The sequence below is a fragment of the Urocitellus parryii genome, chromosome 2, assembly GCF_045843805.1.
Source record: "Urocitellus parryii isolate mUroPar1 chromosome 2, mUroPar1.hap1, whole genome shotgun sequence".
NCBI lineage: Eukaryota > Metazoa > Chordata > Mammalia > Rodentia > Sciuridae > Urocitellus > Urocitellus parryii.
This window is the reverse complement of record NC_135532.1, coordinates 157,860,997-157,888,568: the sequence shown is the minus strand read 5'-3', so window position 1 is coordinate 157,888,568 and position 27,572 is coordinate 157,860,997. Positions and strand designations below refer to the sequence as shown.

At 32.4% G+C, this 27,572-nt stretch overlaps 1 protein-coding gene across 6 annotated transcripts in view; it reads right to left on the bottom strand.

The window, feature by feature from the left end:
* The window catches only part of Dzip3 (DAZ interacting zinc finger protein 3), a 96,717-nt gene that overhangs the window by 53,759 nt on the left and 15,386 nt on the right, over positions 1 to 27,572 (bottom strand). For 5 of the 6 annotated variants that reach the window (XM_077795337.1, XM_026394674.2, XM_026394678.2 and 2 more), the window contains 8 exons: positions 22,173 to 22,289; positions 15,927 to 16,007; positions 14,627 to 14,751; positions 11,595 to 11,709; positions 8,383 to 8,502; positions 6,730 to 6,831; positions 5,070 to 5,162; positions 4,286 to 4,338 (listed from right to left, as the gene is read on the bottom strand). In XM_077795337.1, the coding sequence (XP_077651463.1) occupies positions 4,286 to 4,338; positions 5,070 to 5,162; positions 6,730 to 6,831; positions 8,383 to 8,502; positions 11,595 to 11,709; positions 14,627 to 14,751; positions 15,927 to 16,007; positions 22,173 to 22,289 (806 nt within the window). The remainder of the gene's footprint in view (positions 1 to 4,285; positions 4,339 to 5,069; positions 5,163 to 6,729; positions 6,832 to 8,382; positions 8,503 to 11,594; positions 11,710 to 14,626; positions 14,752 to 15,926; positions 16,008 to 22,172; positions 22,290 to 27,572) is intronic. The other variant, XM_026394696.2, reaches the window with a different exon arrangement.

Here is a 27,572-nt window from a genome sequence, read left to right as displayed (position 1 = left end):
AAATAGCAAACCTGGAACTTCTTCTTGACCTTCCCTTTACCAAATTTTTTGGCAATAACTATTCTAATAGAACCCAACTTACTCATTGTTATGGTGTAGACACTAGGTGTGCACCAAAAGCTCATGTATTAAACAATGCAAGAGAGCCTAAAGGTGAAATGATTGGGTTATGAGAGCCTTTATCAGTGCATTAATCACCTGGTAGGGATTAACTAGGTGGTAAGTATAGGTAGGTAGGGTGTGGCTAGAAGAGGTGTGTCCCTGAGGTTGTGTCTTTGGGTATAGAGTCTTGAATGAATGAGTGGAACTCTCTCTTTGTTCTAAGACCTCTGAATTTGTAAGACCCCAAATAAACTTTTCTTCATCTAATCGGTCTTATTACATCTTTTGGTCACAATAGTGAAAAAGCTGACTAAAACAATGTTTAGGATTTTGAAAATGAATAAAGTGGCATACTATCAACACAAATAATTAGAAAAAAATTGAGTAGCAGCCAAATTTATTAAACATACTTAAGAACTAAGTAAATATTGCCATTAAGCAGATGGAAAAAAATGTGTGGCTTGGCTTTGAAATGAACCCTCTCACAACAAACAAAACAAAAAAAATACTTAACATAACATTAGAATGTAAGTTTCATGACAGAAAGTTTGGTGTGACTACTGACCGCTGTGAATTGATCTTATCTACAGCATCACCTATAACACTGCCAATCACCCACAACACTGAAAAAATTTAAAACTTCTGAACATTATGAAGTATTGGCTAAGACAATAAGTAAAAGGAATTCTGCTAGACTGCTGGTAGGGAGTATAAACCAGTAAAACCACTGAGGAAAACAGTTCAGCAAGATCTAATAAAGTTGAGTATATACACAAATGGACTAGCAATTCTAATTCTATGTATATATACTGAAAAATTTTCTACACATTCTCAAATGGAAACTTGTACAAGAATGTTCATTTGTATCACTAATGTTATAGTCTGAAATTAGATATAACACAAATAGCTGCCAACAGTAGAATGACTATGATGGTTACACATAAAGTTAGAACTATGAAATGAAGTAATAATAAGACTAAATTATATAAGCATATAGCTTTAAAATGCATAAAACATAAATTTTCCAAATATATGAAGTTCAAAACTTTTTAAATTATCTTATAAGTAACAATATATTGTGGAATTTATAAAATGCTGATGAAACAAATTAAAAACAATAGCACAAAACGTAAGAAGATATTATTTTAAGATTTTTATGCTATATATGATGTAGTATAATATTTAAAAATGGACATGGTAAGTTGAAAATGTATATTATAAACCCTGGAAAAATTACTGTGGGGGAAAAGATAAAACTAATAACCAAACCAAGAAAGAAAAACAACAGAAAGAAAAAACTGAAAACAATAAGATAGTAGATTTAAATCCAATCATATAAATAATTAGAAAATTTATATGGAATAAAAACTCCAGTTTAAAAGGCAGAGAATGTAAGATGAGATATCAAAACAACAACAACAAAAAGCAATACCTATGCCATCTACCAAGAAAAAAAAATTAACTTAAAATAACATATATATACATATATATATATATATATATATATATATATATATATATGAATACAAACACATATGCCACACAAATAATAATCACAAGTATACAGATTAAAGAAAATTTTTTACAAAGGTAAGCTGGAGTAGCTAATATCAGACAAAGATTTAAAGTAGGATTATTAGCAGAGACAATGAGAATGTTATATAACAGTAAAGAGATAAAATCATCAAGAAAATCTTAAAATGTATATGCAGGATTTTTAAAAAAAGCTTCAAAATACACAGACAATAGAAAAAGATAAAATAACAACAGCAGCTTCAATATTTCCCTCTAAGGAACTAATAAAGTAAACAAGTAATTATTAATGATATAGAACACTGAAATGAAACTATAAAATACCTTTGTCTAATGTAGAGAATACTCCACTTAAAAAGAACAGAATATAGCTTGCAAATGCAAATATAATATTCATAAAAATATATAATATTATGTCTCATACAGCAAACCCCCACAAATTTAATTAAAAACTATAGAACTAGAAAATATATTCTGCAATCACATAAAATTAAAAGTAGGGACCAGTATGTGGAGAAACAGCTAAAATATTTCCCAAATACTTGGCAATTAAGCAACATTATTTCCAAATAACCATGGTACTCACACACAGGAAATTAGAATACATTCTGAATTTAATGACAATAATAATCATAAATTTGTAAGTACCAAAATACATGGGACACATTTAAAGCAGTACTTAATGTAAATTCAGTTTGTAAAGAAAACTATCTTGAATCAATAATAAAAACTTTCATCTTAAGAAAAAGAAAAGCAAACTAAAAACCCAAACAAGCAGAACAAGGAAATAACAAATAGCAAAAGTCAGTGAAATTGAAAATAAAAATGTATAAGAGAAAAATCAGTGAAATGAAAACTGACTCTAAAAAGATTAGCACAATTGATAAATCTCTAGTGAAAATGGTCAGGAAAATAAAGACAAAAAAATAAATATTGTCAAATCAGAAATGAAAAAGGTGATATATTACTACAGATCCAAACTCTCTGTCCAAAGACATCAGAAAACTGAACCCGTGGAATTACGTCCACTGAAGAAATGAGAGAATACCAGAAGGAAGAGATAGAAAGAGAAGATATCTCTAAATATTTAGCCAAATCTTGACTGCCATTATCCTACACCTGGGTTTGACTAAATGTGGAACAAACCAAAAGCAGTTCAGTTAATGGCAAAAGATCTGGACTGACACTGGAACCATTTTCCAAGAAAAAAAAGTCCACAGTTTACAACCAGCCAAGTGAACTGCCTATCAAAACAAAAGTAAATTACTCACTGGAGAATAATGGAATTCAGAATCTCTACATTTATTATGCATTTACTTGGTACCAACTATATGCAAGGCTTTAAGCTATGTGCTGAGAATATATCAGTAAGATATAGTTCTTGCCCCCTCAGATGTTAGAGTCAAAGGGTGAAGATAGGAAGAAAGTGTAATAAATTTGTGAATGTTTTGACAGAAGTAACAGCAATACATGATAGAAACACCTACTTTCATCTAAGTAAGGCTATCCAGTAGTTTTAAATAGGGAAAGTCAAAGAAGAAAAGTACTCCATGCAAGGCCCATAAAAGAGTAAAACATTTTTACTTCCAAATAAAAATCTGGACATTTCTTGAGATGGCACACCCAAGAAAGTAAAAGAAGCTCAGTATAGTTAATGCACAGTATATAACTATAAATTCAGCAGAATAACAAGAGATGACACTAGTGAGTTCAGCAGGGTCCAAAATGTTTGAACAGCCAGGCTAAGGAATTTGAATTTAAATTTTAAGAGCAATGAGAAGACTATGAAAGATTTGCTATCACAGAAGTGATGTATTTCAATGTTTATTTTAGAAAATTCCTACAGACAGCTAGCTATGTGAACAACAGTCTAGAGAAAGGCAAGGCTAGGAACAAACCTGTTAAGAAGCTATTTAGAATTCCAAATAAGAAACAACGATAATCTAATTTAGTTAAAGGGGGCAGGCAGGGCAGAAATAAGGAAAAAGTTCCAATATATTAAGAAGTCAAATTGCTAGAGGACTTTTTAGAGTTAAAGATTTAGACAAGATTTGAGTTTCATTAACTCATAAGTGAAAATATTGCCTTTGATATCTATCTGGGTAGACTGAAATGGTATATATGTTTTATACTTTAAATAGAAGAAAAAGAGAATCAGTGAATTTGAAAAACATTATATTGGAATTTTTCATTTTAGTAGCAATTCTCTATACTTCTATGAATTTTTAGCTTAAAAAGTGTGTGTGTGTGTGTGTGTGTGTGTGTGTGTGTATGTATTCAGCTTTTTAAAATATTTTTTCATCTAAGGAACAGGAAAAGTCTAATTGTGAGATAACCTTAGAGGTCTAGATGAGCTTTGAAGAAAGATTATTATCAAACAAACTTAAATGTTAATTGTAAGAAAAAAATGTTTCATTTTCTCAAGAGAAAAGTATCCACATAATTTATTGTTCCCTGCTTTACAATGTAAATGCATACAGCAGTGAGCACAGAAGGGGGAATAAAAGGCAATTCAATACGACTTTTTCATATATCTAAATACTACCTTAAAACATAATGGTGTTCTAACAGGTGACAAAGCACAGAAGCAGCAACTAAAAACACATACATACTCAGAAAAAAGTAAGAGAAAATTCTCTTTCAAGCTTACCTTGCTCCTAAATTCTCAATGGTTATATATTCATCCTTTCTCACAACTTCAAACTGCAAATGATGGGAAAAAAAAAAGTAGCCCTAAAGTAGTTCAGTTTCCAAAATTCTTTAATGTTAGTTCTTAGCCTTAACACTTGAAAAGAGACAATCAGAGTAAAACCATCATGAATATAAAATAAAGAAAACGTAATTGAAAGGTGAGCAATACATGGTCCTGTTGAAACAACAAATTAGAGTTGCCTTTAAAACAAATTCAACTTTATATCACTACACAATCTAAATGACAAATTTGAAAAATAAAAATACATATCTGAAGGTAAAGAAGTAAATGAGATTCATTTCTATTCATAATTTGTCATAATATCAATAAGATATTTCATTAATTAAAAATAAAATGTATACCATCTGCGTGTACTGTGACAAGTACTACTATAGGGGTTGCTCTACAGATATTTTCATAGGAAGGTATTTACAGACTATAAGAGTTTCAGAAAGTAAAATTATTTTTAACTTTAGGTAGCACAGAAGTAAATACATTATAATTCTTAGTTGATGATACTTTCCCTCATTCATATGCATATGGCATATTCATCTGTTCTCATGTTTCTGTATCCTTATTTTTAAAATTTTTTTATTCTTAAAGACCACTTAAATACTACTTCACATGAATAGAAATGGCAAAGAAATATGACTAGGATTCTATTATGATTACAAAATCTGTTTCAAATCAAAAAATATTATTCTTGTAAAGGAAACCAAGAAAAGTTTTAGAAGATACTCACCAAAATTTTAACAATGCCAGGTACATCACATTGTAGCATTCTTACCATGTCACCTGTACATCCTTCCTTCAAACATTTTTTCCCACTAAAACTCTAAAGTTAATAGAAAAAAATAAAAATAAAAATCACTAATGTGCAAATGTGAGTAAATTTAAATAAAGAAATAGGTAGAAGCACTTGTTGCCAAATAGTAAACTAACTAGTGAATAAACATTTGGAAATTGTTCAAAGATAATCTATTTCATATCAACAAATACTCTATTTAAGATGTATGGTTTCACTTTCTTTTCTAGTCATTTCTATTTCCAAATATTTAAAGAGCTATATTACAGCCTAAAATGTATTTGCTGTTCCAAGGAAAGCAACTTTATGTAACATGTTCTAATTGAGGAAGTATAAAAGAATACTGAATTTCTTACTGAATACAGAATTACCAGATACTCAAAGATTCCTGAGAAAATAGAAAAATACAAATGTTGCATCATTCTTTTCTCTGATTCTGACTTTGCCATTATCTCTGGCTTAGTTTTACATTTCCTTTACTTCTCTTTTTAAGTTTGAGCAATATTAATGGTCCTAATAATAAAAGAAATTGAAGAAGTATTTAAATACCACTTAAAAATGAATAGTAGTGCCTTATATAATTCTTTGTGCAGTTTATAATGTCAGTTCCTCACAATAGCCCTATGAAATAGGTTTACCTTATCCTTACTTTAGAACTTAAAAAAAAAATTGTCTTGGAATGGCTACATTACCAGTCAAATGTAATAAAATTAATAAATGTCTCAATCTGGAGTTGAACCCATATTTCCCAAGTCTATATCCAGTGTTTTTTATAATACATCACAATTTATAAGGTTTTCTTACTGTTTGCACAATATAAACCCTACAGAATCAAAATTAAGACCCAACTTATGGTCATTAACTCACTAAAGAAAAATACAAAATTGTGTTATGGAATTCCACTTCAATTTTAGTAGGAAAGAGGAGTATTATATGAGTAGAAACTAAATATAAACAAATCCAAATATTAAAACAAATTTGTCCTTGTTCTCAATGCCTAAAAATATAAATTATCACTGAGCATGGTAGTGCACATCTATAATCCCAGTGGCTTATCTTGGGAGCTGAGGCAGGAGGATCACAGGTTCGGAACCAACCTCAACAACTCAGCAAGGCTCTTCAGCAATTTAGTGAGACCCTGTCTCAAAATAAAAAATAGAAAGGGCTGGGAATGTGGCTCAGTAGGAGTGCCCCTGGGTTCAAATACCACCCCCCCCGAAAAGAAATTATCCTTAAAATTGTATAATTATCCTGTGTATTTATTAAGCAGTTCTACTCTGATTTTATATCCTTTATGTGAATATATGGAACAATATTTCTATTCTTGAGTATAAACATCTAGAGGCAAGAAAATGAATTGTTATAAATAACTAGGCAAAACAACTAGCAGAATACCTGCTACAAAGAGCTATTTAATAAATAATGATGAGGGATAAAGAATGGTGGGAAGATAAGCATCAGAGAGAAATGAGAAGAAAATGGAGAGAGGAAAAAACAGGGAAAATATACATAGGAAGAAATAAATAGAATAAGGACAAAATGGAAAAGGGAAGAAAAAGTGCTGTAGCAAAGTTTTAAGAAAGAAAAGCAAATATACCTGATCATGTTCACCTGGATATTTTAAATTCTTGAACTTTTTCCAACAAATTTTATGGAAATAAACACAGCAACTTTTACTGCACATTAACTGAAAAAATCCCTTGAAAAAATAAAAGTAAGCAATTGATATGGAAATAAATAGTAATTCATGTAAGTACAAAAAAATGCAAACTCCTCAAGTTACTTTTAAAAGTATTTTATCATAATGAGTTTTGCGTGGCATTCAAAATTTACCTACAGAGATCACTGAAGAACTTTACATGTCATTTTTACAATATAGACAGTTTAAAAAGGGCAATGATTTGAATGTCAATGTAATATTTTCCATATTCTATGTACAATAAAATAACAGAACCCAGAGAGTAACCTCTAAGAAGGAAAATACAGTAGATCCCAGATTATCTTCATTTTTACATCTTTTTTTCTTCCAGCTCCAACTCCATACCATTATTCTTTGAATCTCTTTTATATAACCCATCACTGCACCTCAGATTTGTTCCATAGTGACAGTTCCTGGGTTACTATGTTATCACAGGTATGGATATGTTTGTCCTTCCTATATGCCCTCCCTGGGAACTATAGCCCTGTTTCTCCTTATGTAGGAATTCTGCTTATATTACAAATATTGAAGCTGCATGTCCAGGACTTTATTTTCCCAGGCTTTCCTAGGAAATTTCATAACTAAATAACTAATTTTATAATTAAATAACTAATTTCATAATTAAATAACATAGTACCATGTTACCTAACCCAATACAGAACATGCTTTGTTTTGAGAACTCTACCTCACCTAGCCCACTTATCAATCCCTGTCTTATCGTAAGGAAATGTCTTGGCCTTCTTTTCTCCACCTTCTCCATTTGTTATAAACATTCCTTGCAAGTGAGACTGCAATTATCTTACAGAAGTGGTGTTTGATTTTGCACTGATAATCAATCTTCTTGTCCCATCTTATGATATCACGTAGTTTTATTCTGATTGATTTAGAGAGATCTATCAGAAGTATTCTGATTGTTGAATTTTTTTTTTTTATTGTTGGTTGTTCAAAACATTACATAGTTCTTGATATATCATATTTCACACTTTGATTCAAGCAGGTTATGAACTCCCATTTTACCCCGTATACAGCTTGCAGAATACCATCAGTTACACTTCCATTGATTTACATATTGATATACTCATGATTGTTGAATTTATTCAAGTTAAAACTCGAAGAGTTTCATTCCTCTCCCTTCTAGAAGGCCTACTGAAGTGGCAATGAGAACTTATTTAATATCAAAATTACTGAGGAGGGGCAACTTTTCTCTTTAGTAAAATGCTCCTTAACATTTCTAACTATAAAGTAATAAGAATTTCTAGATCATTTTCACTGTACGATAACAGGAATAATAGTTACAATTTCATAGGTATGTGTTACAAAAATCTTGACAAAACTAATTACTTTTTAACTAACGTACAGATCGTGAATAATTATTGCTCATTCTGAATTGAAATTCTCAGAGATAATGAAACATCTTCTCAACTGCATGACCATTGTAATTAAGTTAAAACTCTTTTAAAATAATATTTCAGAACATAATGATATAATAATTTCATCTAAGTTAATTTTATAATCACATTAAAATACTCAGTAAATTATTAAATATGGTACCTTGTAATTCGTGTTCTTTAAAATGTCAGCTTCACAAGATCGTTCACAATCTAGATAACTACAAATGGTCTGTTTCATTATATTACTTTCAGTTGTCTTGATAAAATTATTGAGAAGATCCTAGATTTCAAAATAAAAAATATTCTCATGAATAACAATAAATTAAAATAACAATACTTCCAAAGTTTTCCTTAAGTAATGTGTCCATATCATATCCCCTTTTGAAGGATTTGCATTTTAAAAATAGTGAGAGAAGGTATTTCCTACATGAAAAGTAAACAAAACTGTAAATACTGAATTTTACAGAGTGATAGAAACATGGAGAAAGGAGAAAAATGTATGTTTGAAGCTATGTTTCTTTTTTCCATCTAACCTATAGTAAAACACTTGGCATGTTCCTATCAAGAATTACTTGCTTAAGAAATTATATATATATTATATATACATATATAGAGAGATAGGTAGATAGATAAATATATATATAATATATATCTCAATATCAGAATTGGGCCCTAGGACACTGGCAAAAGTACAGTACAAAAATATGCTTTCAACTGCCAAGGTTACAACTTGAAATACAACTTCTAATTTTAAAATTGCTGATAAGTGAAAAACACATTATCAGGTCTTAACTAATAAGGTCATAAACACTTATCCTTTAGAGGGATAGTATTAGAACATTTCAAATAGTATTACTGCTAATTTTCTGAGAGCATATGATTATTTCATGAATATCAGTCATTCAGGAAGATAAAGCTGAAAACCTTTGCAAGAAGGTAAAATGATAAAATATAATATTAGAAATTCTGTATCTAATTATAAATATTATTTAATGGGTTAAATATACAAAGTATGTGAATAATAAGCAGAAATAAGAGAAAACTAAAAAGAAATAAGAGAAAATTAAAAAGAAATTATCAGATACATAAATCAAGAAAATATTTCAGAACCAAAAACATAAGTTCAGAACACTGGGGATATACAAGATATCCTTCAAAAATCCTCAGAAAGAAAATGGAAAGAAGACAATGCAACGGGTCACATGTAAAAGGCTGAAAACCAGAATGACATCAGATTTCTCAAAAGTAATACTAGAATCTAGAAGATAACAGAAAAACATTTCTAAAAAATGAAGTAAAATTATTTTCAACCTACGGTTCTATGACCACATATAAGTAAAGTGTACAAAGATAAATTATTTTGAGACTTAAAGTTCTTAAAAAATTTACTTCCTAAGGAAGCACTCTTCTATGGAAAGCTGCTGCAGGAGGTGCAACACCAAAACCAGGAGCAAAGTAGAAAGAGAAAACTTGAGTTCTGACACATGAAAGATTCTACACAGGAGAGAAGTAAAGGAAATCCCTAGGATAAGGACAATTTAATAAAAATTTAAAACTACTAGTAAGATGGGAGCTGTTGTGTGTTTGTGTATGTGTGTAAGAGTCAAAGAGATGTATTTTGTATAAGAGGGCTAACCCCTTATAGTGGAAAGTCAAAATAAAACCTAAAATGGACAAATTTTTTTTAAATAGCAGTACTTTCTTTGAAAAATATGTAAAAAACAAAGAAAATGACTAAAAACTTAGAAGGAGTCAAATATAGGGAGCAGGAATTGTAGTTAGAAATGGCAAAGCAAGAACTCTTAAGTCTTTTTGTCAAACTGCATATATTGTATTACACTGCATAATATAAAAATTCATTGAACATAATCTGGATAATATAGAAAATTATTCTAAAAGAAGGAAAAACAAACAGTAAAGATTATGCTGGGAATGCTTTAGGGTGATATAGTTTAATACCTAAAAAGTATACAAAATTATTGCTAATTAATAATTTAAAGTTAAACTTCATATGTTTATCATGACAATGCCAAAGGCCATTTATGAAGTCTATTGTTAAGTGAAAAAGGTATATTAAAATATTCCATTGTAGACTGGAAATGTAGCTCAGTAGTACAGTGCTTGCTTAGCATGTGTGAGACCTTGGGTGTACACAGATATACACACACCCACAGTGACTGGGATTTTTTGATTACTTCTTTCAGTTGTCAACTTTTGTCCTATGTATTCTGGGACTATATTACTAGGTATATATAAATTTTGAATTGCTATAGCTTCCAGGATAATCTAATCTCATTTTTTTAAAATGAAATGTCCCTGTTTAGTTTAAAGAATATTTTTGGCCTTAAAGACAACTAAAATATAAGGCTACAAAAAGGTTTAAAGTTAGAAGCTTGGAAAAACACATTCCATTCAAACATTAACCAGGAGAAACCTGGTATAGCTATTTTCATACTAAGTAAATTAAAAAGAGACCTACATGGCTTTGAATAAAAATTACCCAAAAGAAAAAGAGTAAAAGTTCAGGGGACTGGGACTCTTACACTGTCTTAAGACTATAAGCTGGCACAATTTCCTGAAACAGCATATAGGAATATATTATCAACAACTTTACAAGTGTGTAAACACTTGTTTTACAATTCAAACTTAGAAAATTTATTCTAAGGGAATGATGTGAGAAATATGCAAAGATCACTTCATATTAAGAGTTAAAAATCGAAACGTTTAGGACAAACTAAATGTTTAATAGCAGGGAATGGTTAAGTAAATTAAAGTGGAACTGCAAAAATCATATTATATAAGAATCTAATTACTAGAAAATTAAAACACTATAAATTTCCAGGCTACAAATATATGTATATAATATAGCAATTTAGCAAAAATAAAGGTATAAAAAAAATAAAGGGTATGTGTTTATATGCATAGGTATATATGTGAATAGACATAAATGAAAATGTTAACAATTGTTTTTTCACTGAATAAATACATGTGAATTTAACTTTTATCTTTGGATAGTTTTACATTTTCCAAGTTTTCTGAACAAAGCATTTAGTGCATTATGAATTAAATTAGGTAACAAAAATAAATAATTAGAAAAAAACAATGCCATCTATTACATTTGGTTCTATTCATGAAGTACTAGACTAGTACGGATATTAACTTTCCTGTTATGGAAAATGCTGCTACTCTGTACTTGACGAATCATACTTACATTACATATAGAATAGATAATGAAATCAAAGTTGTTTCTTAAAAGGTAATTTTCAATAAAAGAGGGTGCTTGCCATAGAATATAATGTAGTTTTTAAATAAAATTTACCAAACATGATTCCAATTAGTGAAATGAAATGTTATTCCTAAATAATTTCTTACTTTAAAAGTTGTAGGTAAATCTCCATCTTCTGTAGGATCTATGTCAAACCAATGATCACTTGTATCTCCTATTTCTTGTAAGCTTTTATGAAATTCTAGCAGTCCTCCATTATATCTGTAAGGCATTTTAGAATAGGTTAGTTTGAATGAAACTCTAATACTGTATAGTTTAAAAATGACATAACAAGTTATCAAGTTTGTGTGGTAAATAGGGTTGTAATAACCTCTGTCATGTAAATTCTAGGATTCTCATTTGTGGAAGATTGGGCTGAAATATAGATAGAAGGGGAGGCAATGGATTATGTAGTGGCTCAAGTTTTAACAGTATGGGAGCCATAGTAATTAAAGAGGTTAGCTTTGTTAACTGGATGGCTTTTGTTAACTCTCCTGTAGGCCCTGAAGAAAGAGACAGACACTGGTCAGCCAATTATTATCCCAGAATATACTGTGAAAGCCAGAAGGCTCTAAGGTAGCATTTAAAGAGACTTTCATCTTCTGTATCCATAAAGATAATTTGTGCTAAAAGGGCCAGATTTTAATCCTAAAATGGAATAAACTGCAAATAAGACCTAATATATAAGCCTCTACAGACTGCAGCTATCAATAAGTACACTATAAAACTAGAAGACAGAAACATTTAAAGAATTCTCACCTCCTCTAGAGATAAGGGTAGACTATGCTGCAAATAAGGCCTGGGATTTAGTTACAAGGGTAAAACTAAAAAAAAAAAAAAAAAAAAAAAAAAAAAATTCAAATGCATAGCCACAACAGGACTACTTTGCTAGGTCAGGGCTTTTGTGGGGAATGAGAGGATTCTGCAAAATCTAAAATGAGGATATTTAATGGAATGTGCTCAGAAACACTGACTCTCTAAATTCTGACTGAATCATCCAACTGGCAAAGACCGTTTTTTTGTTAAAAGACAACAGCCTCCTTGAACTTAGAAACTATACAAAAACACAAGAGACACAAGTCCCAAAGGATGATGCCCTTCCTTCTCAAGATCTTCCTCAACCTATAGTCACTACCTTCAGACTAGTACGTCTAGGGTCAAATATAAAAGGGTCCAAAAGGGAATAAAAGGGTCTCGGGAATAAAAAGCTTATTCTAAGAATTGCAGAACCTACAGGTATGCATATTTAAGCAACAACAAGTGTGGGAGTAGATCTCAAGAAAGCAAAGCCAATGGGCTGGATAGAGGACTGTATACTGATATGAGACAACTCTTACAGAATTTAAAATTTACTTTCCTAGCAAGGATACCTGAAGCCAGTACTGACATGCTGCTGAGAGGCTCCTAAAAATTTGAATGATGGCCTACAGTAAATGAAGAAGAAATGCTAAGCATTTTTTGGCAGATTACTGAAAGAGTCAGGAGGCTTGTGGAGGTAAGAATGTTAGAATGGACTTAACCTGGGCTATGGCTGTGGCTCAGTGATAATAGCACTTGCCTAGCATGCATGAGGCCCTGGGTTCAATCCCCAGCACATATCTCTCTCTGTTTCTCTCTCTCCCCTCAAACTCTGGCCCCCACACACCCACACACAATAAAAAAGTCCAGAAAGAACCTGTTATTAGATAATGTTCATGGAAAGGCTCAGAGAGAAGACATTAGTTTCATTAATGCAGGAAAAAGAGTTAAGAAAAGCACCAGTGCCTTGAGAAACTCAGTGGTGGTTGTCCTCTATAATGATGCTGCCATACAACTGTGTTTTCTATTAATAGATGGTCTAGAAAATAGATTTCCTCCTTTGCCCATCAGTAAAGAGAATAAAAAGTAGTTTGCATTCTAAGGGAAAGACACCAGTACATATTCTTTGTCTTGTCTTAGATTACAGTTAATTCTTACATTCTGTCACAATATAGGCTGAAAAGATTCTGATCATCTTTAAATTCTGAAAAGCATAACACTAGCCCACTACATTGATGGTATCATGCTAATCAGTCATAGTAAGTAGGAAGTGAGAAGTCTACTGGATACACCAGTGAAAAACAGGTATGCCAGTGAGTAGTAGATAAACCTTATATAGAACCAAAAACTACCACACAGGAGACACTTTTAGGAATCCAATTATTTGACCTACTCCCTTACAAGGGTTTGCTTAAGTAAACTCCCTAATTCATCCATCGGATCTCACTGAACCACAATTTCCTCAGTGGAGACTTCTGGTTCTCAGAACCAAATTGGAGTTCCAGTAAAGACTTAGACTGTTCATTATGTTTTCCTTCATAGCCCTTCACCGTTTATCACATTTCATAATTAAATATTTTATAACTGTATTTAATTAAGGTCTATATCTTTCACCATACTGTCAGTTACATGAAAATAAGACAATTTTAAACTACTATACTCTTAATACCTAGCACAATTTCTAGAATATGACAGATGCTTAGTAAACAAAATGAATGAAAGATGCTACAAAAGTAAAAGATATCCATATAGGAAGTGAATAGATAATCTATATAGTTTCCTTTGTACAATTTCACTTTCCAAAAAAATGTAAACATTTAAAACATTCCCCAAACTTAGCACTTGTACCCTTTCAATTCTTTACAAGTTTACTTATATTTTGACAACATTATTTTAAGTCAATGGTAACATTAATAACTACAACCACTGTTCATTTATTAAGTATTGTATTTTTTGTGTCTTGGGCACTGTTCATCACCTATAACGTCCTTATGAGGTGAACACTATATTATTTCTAGTTTAGAGATAAGAAAAAAACGATAGGTCTTAACAACATTAAGTTTCTTAGGGTGATAGAAAATGCATCTGAATGCAGGTTTGTCAGACTCCAAAGCTAATGTCAAAGTCAGAGTTCCTCTTATTGTCATGGTGTGTTAAGTTTGGTATTTAATATTCTCAAGTATATTAAATAAATTATTTTCTATAGGAAAAGATGAAGACAGACAAAGCAGTATGAGTTCACAATGTTATGATGCCTGACATACTGTGTAAATGTCATTTCCATTTCACAAATTAAAAGTTGATGATGCTGAAAGATCTAGCCACTATTTAAAATCTTTACCTCTTCTGTGCACATCGAAGTAAACCACGTCCAAAATAAACTAAACACATAAAGTTTTCACAAATTTCATTTTCTTGAATTACCATCTTCATCACCAGAAATTTATTCTCAGCTTCTGTATAATCCTGTAGTGACATAAAACTGGTTTGGCTGATGTGAAAAGAATTTTGTTCTTTTATAATAAACAATTATTTCCCAAACTGGAGATATTAGGCATTTTTGAGGATGATCCAATCATTTCACTTATTTACAACTTCAATCTTACCATCTATGTATATGATCACAAAGACAATGCATTCAGAACTGAAAATATTTATGAAAGAATACAATATCTCTAATCATAACATCTTTATCCAGTGTTTCAAAGTGAAAGTTATATAACAATTTTTGTATTTGAAATTGGAAAATATTACTAGTCAAAATAAGTGTTTTTCTGATCACTACTAGAGCATAATTCTCTGTCATTCTTAATGTTTCCTTCTAATTATAGCAGAATTCTAATTTTTCAAACTGGAAAGAAGTGACTCATTGACCATAGATATAACCTCATTTGGGAAAGCAACAGATAGATCATAAGTAATATAGATTTGGAGGTAAAGCTCAGGATCAATTCCAAAAGGTGCTTTAGCTATAAATAATAAAACAGGTATAATAGCAATGGTCTGGAAAAAGCAAGCAGAAAAAATCCTTCAAAGCCTTACAAATGTTCTCTAGTACATCAGACAGAATGATAATTAGTATTACATGAAATTATTTAAAATAGAAATGTCCTCAGTTTTTATACTTAAAAATATTCTAGTTCACCTAATAAGTCATATTTATATGTTTATGATATCATGTAAAAAATACCCATTTAGGAAAAAAAAGTGAAAGAAATCTCGAGGCTGCAAAGAAAACATTAAAAATCAGTGAAAAAAAAGAAAATGTAAGTTTGAAGGAAACTTTAGAAATTTTCTAGTTAACTCCCCAATTTTTATTTATTTGCACTTTATTTAACAAAAAATTTTGCGGTAGAACTCATATTTTACAAAAGGGGTAAGATTAAGAACATAGAGATTAAGGCATATTAGCAAATGAAGTAAAATGTGCTGTACAAGTTAAAGCAGCAAATCAATCTTCTATTTTACACAAATGGTAAGCATCTAAAAAAATCACTTTAAAAAAGGTAAAGTTAGAGCAGTGTAAATACATGTCAAAAAAGGCACTGAAAGGTTTCAATTTCTAGAGAAGTTTTAAAAGTCAGCATTTTAATTTGCTAAAATAAAGTTAACATAATGGGCAAATAACACATACTACATACCTCTTTCTTTCCTCTTTCAGTGAGTGCTACTCCATATAAAAACAGTAATGTCAAATAATAACCAATATTAATTTGGTATGCCTGCAAAGAAAAAAAAATATATGTTAAACAGACCAAGCTACTTCTTGGTATACAAGTTTAATTAAATATCCTTGGCCTACTTAATAATTATGAAAAACGTTAAGAATTATTATTTTGTCAATTATATAATCAAAACTATAGAGTATGCATGTTTAGATCAATTTTATAATTTAAGAAGAGAAATTTTTAAAAATAAAAGCAAATGTAATTCATTATATTAAATTTTTTAAAAATTTAAAAATTCTATATTTTATGTATCAAGAATACTTTAGGAAATAATATAATAATGAACAGGCAAGTATCTACCACCCATCTGAAAAAAATTCAATCATCTCTGACATCAAAATCCTTTACTCTCCACATGTTGGTTTTGTTTTAAAAATATAAAAATAAAGCTTATCATTTCTTCAGTAAAAAATTTTAAATGTGTAGATATTTACTTCATTTAAATAGCGTTTACTCAAAATTACAGAGATGGAGACAGATTAAGGATAAGGGAAGGAAGCGAGGTAGAAGGGAAAGGTATAACTACAAAGGTAGCATGAACTGACTATGATAATGATTATACAAATACACACTTGTGATAAAATGTCACAGAACTATACATGCCTGTGCATAAAATAATCAACATAGCTGGCATGATACTAATATCCTTATTAAGGCCTGCCTACAAGGTTGATCCTTAGCTTTTGTATTGGAACTTGGGTTTCATTTTTTTTCCCCCACTATTTTCTAGCCGTTGAAGATGGCTTGCTGGGCTTCAACTGTCGAACTGAAATTTATGATAATGAGATTTATGCTGAAAATCTGGGAATTTTTTTTTCTGGTAATTTGAAATTTTGATACATACCAGGCAAAGGATCCCTCAGACAACCAACCAATAAAAATGTGGAACACTTGAATGTCTAATGGACTACCCCTGGCAGAAGCAATACAGATGTTGCTACATTTGTGTTACTGGGGTTGAGAGGGAAGAGGGAGAGCATACAATGCCCTGAGTACACGCAGGAGAAAACACAGGGAAACCTACATATAGATTCCTTGAGATTCTATCTGTGTCTTTTCCCCTTGTGATCTGTTATAGATCTTTACTACAACAGTGTAATAAATCTTTCGCAATTAGTACAATATGCTGACTCTAGTCCTTGTAGCAAGTCTCTGAACATGAATGAAGGTGTCTTAAAGACCAGTGACAGAACATTATCATAATACTGTAAATTTTCTTGTTTTAATAATGTACTGTAGTCATGCTGGAGGTAATAACTATTGGAAGTAAACTGGCTAAAGGATACACTAAGATCTCCTTTTATTACACAGTTAGAACATTTGTGAATCTATAATTATCTTGAGAACTGTTTGCTAATCTTGTTCCCAGAATGTGCTGTCCCCCAACTGCCAAACTGCAACTCATCCGGTTGCAGGCAAACCACCCACTCACCCTGACCCATCCATCAATGAACTTCCCTCCCTGCCCTCTCCAAGAAAAGTATATAAGCTCTGCTTAAGCTGTTCTCAGGGCTCTCTCTCTTTGCTCTATTCAAGTGAGCTCTGAGCCCCAGCATGCTGGACCCCAAATAAACCCCTTGCTGTTGCATGAGACAGTCTCTTGGTGGTCTCTTCCTCCAATGCTCGCCCGACCTTTAAAATGTTGGAAGTAATAACTATTGGAAGTAAACTGGCTAAGGATACACTAAGATCTCCTTTTATTACACAGTTAGAACATTTGTGAATCTATAATTATCTTAAAATGAAAAGTTAAAACAATTATCTGTGGAGAAAAATATTTTTCATTCTATTAATGAGGGCTAATTTTATCTGTCAACTGGACAAGTTACAGGCGGCCCATATTAAACATTAATTCTAGGTGTGTCTGCGAGGGTGTATTCAGAGAGATTGGCCTTTGAATTGATAGACTTAGTATCTGATTACCCTCCACACATGGGTAGGCATCTTTCAATTCACTGAGGGTCTGAATAGAACAAAAGGCCAAAGAAGGAAGAAGTCACCATTTTTGCTTCTTGTATACTTGTCTAAGAAAGGATAACGAATCTTATTTTCTGCTCTTGGACTATGATATATACTACTGGCTCCTCTGGTTCTGAGTTTCCAGCTGTAGATGTATGTATGTGTATACTCACACACACACACACACAGATATAATACACATTCTTTCTTCATAATAAATCATATATATATATGTGTATATACATATTTTGGTGTGTGTGTGTATATAGAACATAAACTAGTTCTGTTTCTCTGAAGACCTTTAAGTCCACTACTCTTACACTCTATACTGACTGAAGAGTACAACTGTACTCTATACAACTGTCACGTGAAGTGTTCTAATGGGGGTTGCCTCATACCATAAGCAAGTTTTTTCCAGGTATAAGGATGATTAACATCCGTTAAGATATAAACTTCCTTTTTATGTTGATCTAACAGTATTCCCTCACCCTAGCACACTTCTTATGACCAACTGTATGTATCTGTGAGACAAATGAAGAGAATTAGAAGTTTGGCTTCAAAAAGTTGTGGAAACAGATGTCATGTTTGTTTTCAATGGACTAAATAAGTTTACAAACTTCCTGTACTTTCTAACTGGTTTCCACCTTAAAATTCCCATCTCTGAAGAGTCAGTACAATGTCATAGTTGAGAGCATAGACTCTGAAGCCAACACTATATGGATTGTATACTAACTCTACTACTTACTACCTGGAAATTAGCAAGTTATTTAACTTTTATGCCTCGGTTTCCTAAACTAAAAAATGGGAATATTACAAAGAGTAGATAAACTAATCTTTACAAAGTGCTCAGAAAACTGGCTATCATGTAGTAAACATTAAATAAATGTGGTTATCATTTTGCAATTTTTTTAAAAAAATCAGCTTTGTACAATAGTCTGTGCCTCATGCAATTCTAAATAAAAACATTTTTGAGAACAAGATGCAGAATTGTGGTAATACTATAATCAGAGGGCAAAAAACTTCAGAAATTTCAAAAGCAGCATATTTATGACTGTTGGGACCTCTGCTGACCACAGAAGTGCAATTGCTGGGGAAAAAGAAATCCCCAGTCTTGGGATTCTGGTTTTGTGATTCTCCATGTACATGACAGTTAGAGCTTGAGAAATGGCTTCCATATACATGCCTGAACGGCCCCAAGATATGGCTTCCACAAACACAAAGAATAACTCCCCAGCAACGGGGCACACATATCTAATGGGGTATTGTTTCTGCAACTAGGGTAATGGGGCTCTGTTTCTGCAACTAGGGTAAAGGGGCTCTGTTTCTGCAACTAGGGTAACGGGGCTCTGTTTCTGCAACTAGGGTAATAGGGATCTGTTTCTGTAACTGGGGTGCCTAGGCTACCCCAATCTGGGGGACTCTCCGATCTCTGATTGGCCCCTGCCTTTGCCCCCACCTCCCTTCTCCTCTCTATATAAGTCCTCTCCCTCCACAATAAACTGAGTTGCTTCGCCATCTCGGCTGACTCAACTCCCAACTCGGTGTGATTTTTCCCAGGCAGGGTGGCGGGCCGGGTCACGACACTCACCCTCTCGCTCAGCCCGGAGACACTCACTAGCTGGTCTAGTGATTCTCCTCAACCTCTGTCGGAGGGTGGTCCGACATATGACCTTATCTCTGCCCTTTTTTCCCTATCTTATCCCAGTTAGCAAAGATGATTTGAAGTACTAGAACCAAATGGCTACAGATGTGACTGGCATCTACACTCCACCCCTGCAACCCAGTGCTGCCTCTTACAAACAAAGTGGTCTTGCTCCTCCTTGATGGTCTTCAAGGACAAGGAGAACAATTTGGATATAGCAGTAGGTTTGATCATAACATTAAAAGTCAGCTCACAAGTGCTACCAAGAGAGGGAACTCTTCCATTTCCTATTTCTGTTCAAGATTCATCTTTGAAAAAACTTGCACAATGTTCATTATATACTGTTATACTTCATTGATTGTCAATCTGATTAGCAAGCAGCAGTAGATACACATCCTAGGGATACCAAGATGCAAACTTCCTTTTCTTTGGATTCTTTTTTGAATACATCTAGAACCTCTTTATTTCTGCAAGTATTCTGCAAAAACTAAATAAGGATTAATGTTTAACCCCTTTGTACATCCTTATAATATGGAATATTTTATTTTAGGACTATCTTTTATGGCACTTAAACAGTACTTTTTGAAGATAACCATAATCTATCTTTCTACATATATGCAGAATTCAGTTTACAGATTCAAGTTATACCAAAAATTGATTTTTTATTTTATTGCCCTTTTATTATTATTATTGTTAGTAGTAGTAGTAATGGTAGTAGTAGTAAAGTAAACTGGCTAAATTAATGGAGGATACAAGGGATTGAACTTAGGGGACATGACCACTAAGGCACATCCCCAGTTCTATTTTGTATTTTATTTAGAGACACTGTCTTGATGAGTTGCTTTGCTGAGGCTGGCTTTGAACTCCTACCTTTGAACTCCTGCTGGCTTTGATCCTTCTGCCTCAGCTTCCTGAGCTTCTGGGATTACAGTTGTGTGCCACTGTACCCAGCTAGCTATAACCGGTTTCAGAATGGCTAAATCAAGATAACTAACATGCATGATCTCACATATTTATCATTTTATGTAGTAAGACTTAAAATCTAATTCACATTATTAAAAATGCAATATATCATTATTAACTATAGCCACAATGTTGCATAATATCTCTTAAACTTATTATTTCTCCAATTTAAATGAAATTTTCTATTTTTTTTTTTTTGACCAATATCTCCATCTCCCCTTCTTTATCCTCGGGAAAAGTGCTATTCTATTCTCTATTTGTACAAATTCAACATTTTTTAGATTGCACATATCAGTGACATCATGCAATTTTTGTCTTTCTATGTAAACACCTTATTCATGCCATTAGTGTCTTTCTATGTAAACACCTTATTCATGCAATTTTTGTCTTTCTATGTAAACATCTTATTCTTATTTTTGAAGTTCATGACTTTTCATTCCTAATTTGGAAAGCATAGTTCTACAAGTTCAAGTTTCTGATAACTCAAACAGTTTTTTGATAGAGAGCTAGAATAAGTTCATTATAGAGATGTAGTCACATATGGAAGTAAGATAAAGGGAGGAAATAAATTCTATGTACTCTTCTCTAGAGGTAAAAGAAGAAAAGATAAATCGGCTTACACCTCTAAATAAAAATGCATTGATGTTCCTGCATTAAAACATGCTGTCCACTTAAGATGATCATGGGCAAAATGAGTAAAAATAAGCACTCTTAAGCAGAGGTTAAAGGTACATGTTGGTGACACAGTGTAATGGCGCATACTTACTGTCCTGGGTACTCTCTAAGATGTGTAAAACTTGTTCTTATCATGTATTACCATAGAATATTGTCCAGTGCTTGCTGTTGTCCTTTATTATCATGAGGGGTTGGTTCCAGGACCCTACCCCTTTTAGAGATGCTGTATCTCTTACATATAATGATAGACTATTGGGCTGAGGTTGTAGCTCAGTGCTAGAGTGCTTGCCCAGCATGTGTGAGGTGCTGGGATTCATCCTCAGCACATCTAAACATAAATAAATAAAAAAGGTATGGTGTCCATCTACATTAAAAAAAGGTTTTAAAAATGATAGAGTATTTGCATGTAATCTACTAAAATCCTCCCACATATTATAAATCACCTTTAGATTACTTACAATATCAAATACAATGTAAATGCTACAAAATTAGTTATTATGCACTATTGTTTAAGGGATAATAATATGATTAAAAAGTATGTGCATATTAAATACAGATACAACTATTATAGGCCTAACTACCTTTTTGGTTTGTAGTTGGTTAAATTCAGATCTATTGAACCTGTGGCTATGGATGACTAACTGTACGTCTTTTTTGTGACATTCCCCCAAATGCTTTCTTTGTACAGTCTGCTTTGTTCCACTTCATCTGCAGTTTTTTTTATTTAGTCTGTTTCTATCACTTAAGTGATAGTCTTGAAAAATCAATTTTGTGAGGCAATTCTAAATTCCTGACTTGTTAATATGGGCATATAAGTCAAGTAGGGATATTACATTGAGACAATGGGACTATAAATTTTTTTGAGGCTCTGAAAAAAATAAATGCTGACCAAGTTCCATTATTTCAAGGAATATACTTACAGTATAATTAGTAGCTTGAATGTTCCTAAGTGCTGTTTCCAATTGTGTTATCAAAAAACGTAAAGTTAAAGCAGGAACAATTTCCTCCCCATTCTGGCTATTTGCTGCAACTTCTCTCTGAAAAATAGGTTAGTTGAGAATTTCTTTAAGTTAGAACAAATACCTATAGATATTTATATTATACCAATAATACATGCTCACTATAGAAAAATTGGAACAGATAAAGATGGTTTTCAAAAAATCTACAGCACCCAGGTATACTCATGTTTGTTAATTATAAGTAGTTGATGAATCTCGTTTGTAACTATTTCCTATAAACACTAAAAGCAAGAGGTTGGCAACATCAACTCCTACTTCAGAGTAAAAGAAGTAATCCTACTTTACTCTCATTATTTCTCTTCACAAGTATAGGTAAAATCTTCTTTCCAGCCCTGAGTCTGTGGTAAATAGAAACTATGACAGTACTATCAAAAATCAGGACAAGCATTTTATACCAAATTAGAGGAAATGAGCTAATATGCACTTTTGTTTTCTACCTACTTTGTTATTCACATGGATAAAATTAAAGAACTATGTCTTTTCTGTGTGCTGATTCCTCAAAGTTGTACCCTCAAATGCTTTAAATTATATTGTATTTAATGATGTATATAACCTGTGAAAAATTTAATCTATAATTTCTTTGTATGTGTGTGTGCCTGTGTGTTACTGAGGATTGAACCCAGGGACACACAGGCTAGGCAAGTGCTCTACTACTGAACTACATCCCCAGCCCTAATCTACACTTTGTAAACTTGATTTCCAGTATATAATACTTTCCTTCTTTTCTCCTAACTAACTAGATACTGTATTTCAGTCTCCCCAGCAGATGACTCAATAAATCTCTTTTGTTATCAACACACATTCCCTAAAGTAATCCACTGTTATATTTTAAAATATTATCTACAAACTGATAGTTTCCGAATTTATTTTTCTAGTCCACAATTGTCACCTGAATTACAGACTCATATATTCAACTATTTATTCAATATTATTTCTTGAATTTGAATAGGCATATAAAACATAACACTAAAGTTATACCTCTGTCAAACAGGCTAGGTAATTTCAGATCAATCCTCCTGATGAGAATGACTAAAAATGCTAAATAAAATATGAAAATCACTGAAAGCAATGGAATGCCATAACGGCATTGAAAATCTCTGAAGCCAACATGCAGGAGAGGTGGAAGACCCAAAGTCATGAGATAGACTTAGAACAACTTTTCTAAAGCAACTGCCAAATTCACTTGTGGCTAAGATGCCAGGCAGAGCTCTCAGGAGATAGGCAGAGTTAGAGAAAAATTAGAGGGCACGGCAGGGACTCTAGTAAACACCTTATTCTTTTGTTTTGGTTCTAATAAAAGCAGACTATAATTAAAAGACCTGAATGCAAGTAGTTTATTTGGGAGGTAGAGAATAATGGTTAGAAAGGGGAAAATGATGAGAAGGAAAAGCAAGCTTTTAATAAAGCACAATGGGCAACTGGGGTTCATATAACAGCGACACTCTGGACTCTTGAAAAATAAAAGCCTAAGATTTACTTGACTAAAGGGGAAATGGAAAAGGAGTATTTATATAATAACTTCTAATTTATGTCATAACTTTTAATACATTGATTGAGTGCTTTTGGGTGGGGGGATTAATAAGAACTTCCGAAATGCCAGATGTACAAGCTTTCAGCAGTTTTAAACAGGCCTTGAGGCATAGATGTAGATATTAAAACACAACTGACCAGAGCATACTGAAAAGATAGTGTTTCAAGAATATGTGCGAGGGGCTAGGGATGTAGCTCAAGTGGTAGCGCGCTCGCCTAGCATGCGGGCGGCCCGAGTTCGATCCTCAGCACCACATACAAAACTAAGATGTTGTATCCGCCAAATACTTAAAAAAATAAATAAATAAATAAAAGAATATGTGCGAGGCACTGACAACAGACCCTTTCTCATGAAACAGAAGTAAGTTTAGAATTATTCCAATCCTTGGGTGAATTACTTAAATCTAACAGAAAAGCAAATAGGCAAAGACTAGGGGAAAATTAGAGTGCATGGCTTATCAAAGAGAAGGGACTTCCACCTCTCCTGCATGTTGGCTTCAGAGATTTTCAGTGCTATTATGGCTTTCCATTGCTTTCAGTGATTTTCATATTTTTAAGTATTGTTTTTAGTTGTAGATGGACACAATACATTTATTTTATTTGTTTCTATTTTTATGTGCTGTGGGGATCGAACCCAGTGTCTCATGCATGCACTCTACCACTAAGCCACAATCCTGCCCCTGATTTTCATATTTTGTTTAGCATTTTTAGTCATTCTCAATGGGAAAATTGATCTAAAATTACCTAGCCTATTTGATAGAGATGATAACTTCAGTGTTATGTTTTATATGCCTAATCAAATTTAAGAAATAATGTTGAATAAATGGTGGATAAATCTGTAATTCAGGTGATAATTCTGGACTAGAAAATATGCAGACTTTTCCTGTTTTCTAGTTCTTCACAGGAAGTTGTTTTGAAACAACTCAGGCAACTACTGCAAGTAGCAGAATTCACTGTCATCTTTTCAATGATTATGGAATTTGTATTGATATTTATGTTTATTTGTGATTACTTGGATTACTCTTGTTTCCTTTCTTTTTTCAAATATTATTAGGCACTAGTCAGTTTTATTGATTCTATTTTATGTTTTATTTCATTTAACTATCCTTATTACTTCTTTTTATGTTTAACTTTCTGTTCTCTTAATGTCTTAAAGTTCATGCATAAATGACTGATATTCAACCTTGATTCTTTTTCTAACTCATGAATTGTAAGCTATAAATTTTCCTCATAGCACTGCTTTAGCTAATAATGTAAGTTTTAATATATAGTTGTTATTCAGTTCAAAAATGTTAACTTCCATTGCAATTTCTTCCTTGACCTATATATACCCTAGATTACAAGCATCTATCTTAAGAACATGAGATTTCCTAGTTTTATATTTTTATTATTATTTCTAGACTAATTGCTGATGTTCTATATGCTTTTTATGAGTTAGTTGATCCTTTAAAATCTAAAGAGACTCGCCTTGTGACTTAGCCAATTTTTGTAAATGTTCTATATGCACTTTTTAAAAAATGTATATTCTACCACTGTTGGAAGTAGTGTATTGTGCTTGTGTCCCCCAATGGGATGAAGTTTGCTATATGACAACACACTTTGTGTCAGCAGTTTTAAAAAGGACAGTATTAAAATCTCCCATTGAAATTGATCATTGTCCCTTTACTATTCAGTTTTTATTTTTATTTATTTATATATTTATTTTTTACAGTATTGGGGATTGAGCTCAGGAATGCTTTACCACTGAGCTACATCCAGAACCCTTTTATTTTTAATTTTGAGACAAGGTCTCACTAATTGCAGAGGCTGGCCTCATACTTGCAATCCGATTGCCTCAGCCTCCCAAGCATTGATTAGAGATATGCGCCCCCTCCCACCATGCTCAATTTTTATCACTTTATCATTCATAAAAGTTCCGTATGTATATATCTCTATTTCATCTGCAATTTGGGTTCTATTTTCTAGTCTTATTCATGTGTAATGTCAAGAACAAGTAACACAACCTTTTAGTTATTACAGTTTTTTAGTAAGTCTTAATATGTAAGTCAGCAAATTTCTGAGCCCTTCTCCTCTACAGTTCTCTTAGAAAATTTTCTTGGTTGTTTTTGCTCTTATTTCTCATTTGAATTTCAGAATTATCTTTTAGTAACAACAATAACAAAAATCTTTTCAAATTGGAATTAGTTGATATTTAATTTAGGAAAAATTGAGAACTTTATTATACCATGTATAGAGAGCTACATGCATATTTTCCACTCAGGTCTCCTTTTTTTTTATACTCTTCATAGGGTTTTAGAGATATTTATTTATTGTTTTAGTAGAAAGCATTGATTTCTAAACTTAGCTGTGAATAAAATCAGGGTAAATGCTTGCTAAACTGCAGATTCCCAGACCTACCCCAAGAGATTTTGATTCTTTAGTACTTATATATGGTTTTGATATTATCATGTGAGTGACTAAGGATGAACTTTGAAAACTCCTAGTTTTTCTTATGTATTTCTTAGTTGTTTTCTTGGGTATTTAATTTTTTTTTTTTTTGCTATTGTAAACAAAAACTTTTCTTCTATTCTTACTTTCTAATTGACTATGCATACATAAGGTTTATTGATTTCTGAGTCTAGTTGTTTCTTGATATTTTTCAAAGTACAAGAGGAAAAAAAGGAGTCAAGACAGATTCAATCACAGTAACTGATCTCAGTTTAAGGTTATAACTACATATAAAATCGTAGGGAAAGTTTCAGAGTTTAAATTTTTAATTGTAACAGCATTAATTTATTTCATGGAAACAATCATGTATTTTTTACATATAGAAGGTACAAATGTGGTATTTTTAAGATACCTACGGTGTACTGCCCCCACTGCCATTTAACTGACACAGATTAAAGAGTATATCATTTTTCTTAACTTTGGAAAACACTATTATTTTAAGAAATAGTTCCATTACTATACTGGAAGCTAGCACAAATTATTTTTTAGAGAAACTATTTGCAAGATGGAAATCTATATATTCTTTAGAATATGAATTTCACTCATAAAATCCAAAAGTTTTGCATATCATTTCTGTTTTACATTTTTGAAAAAAAATTTAGTAAAACATTAGAAAACTAAAAACATTCTCTTGTGCCAGAGTGTCACAATGAAGGAGGCTAGGAAGATGGCGGAGTAAAGGAAAGCTACATCCCAAGTTGTGCCATGGCATGGAGCTAAAACAGTGGATGTACAGCTTCTGAAGGCTACATGGAACCAACCTGGAGGCCACCAGTGCAGATTCACCACAGACAGAGGAAGAGGGAACAAACACAGACTTAGTTGAAAGAAATGTGAGATAAAAAATGCTGTCTAATCTTAACAGATTCAGAGGCTGCATTGCATGCTGGTGCTTAAAAATCATGCTGTATATGTCAACAGGGTGTGGAGAGCTGAGTGGGAGCCATCTTGGGACAAGTGCACTGCCAGAATGGCAATTCTGGAATTTAAGAAATCAGGAGGCAAAAGAAACAAAAACCAAAAAAACAGTGACAACATCCCAGCAGTACCCATTTTTGAGGGACCTACGCTGGGCCTCATGAAACATGAGAAACAGACACGGAGTAGACTATACCCAGGGGCATTCGAGTCAGAAGGGTGAAAGGGAACCCAACTCACCTCTCCTTTGTGTTTATCTTATGTATATGAAGCAGGCTGGGAGTCTCCACAGGTAGGGGTGAATACACTCAGGGATTAAGCTCAGGAAGGCTGTGATCCTGGGCAGCAGACTGGATTTTGTGAGAG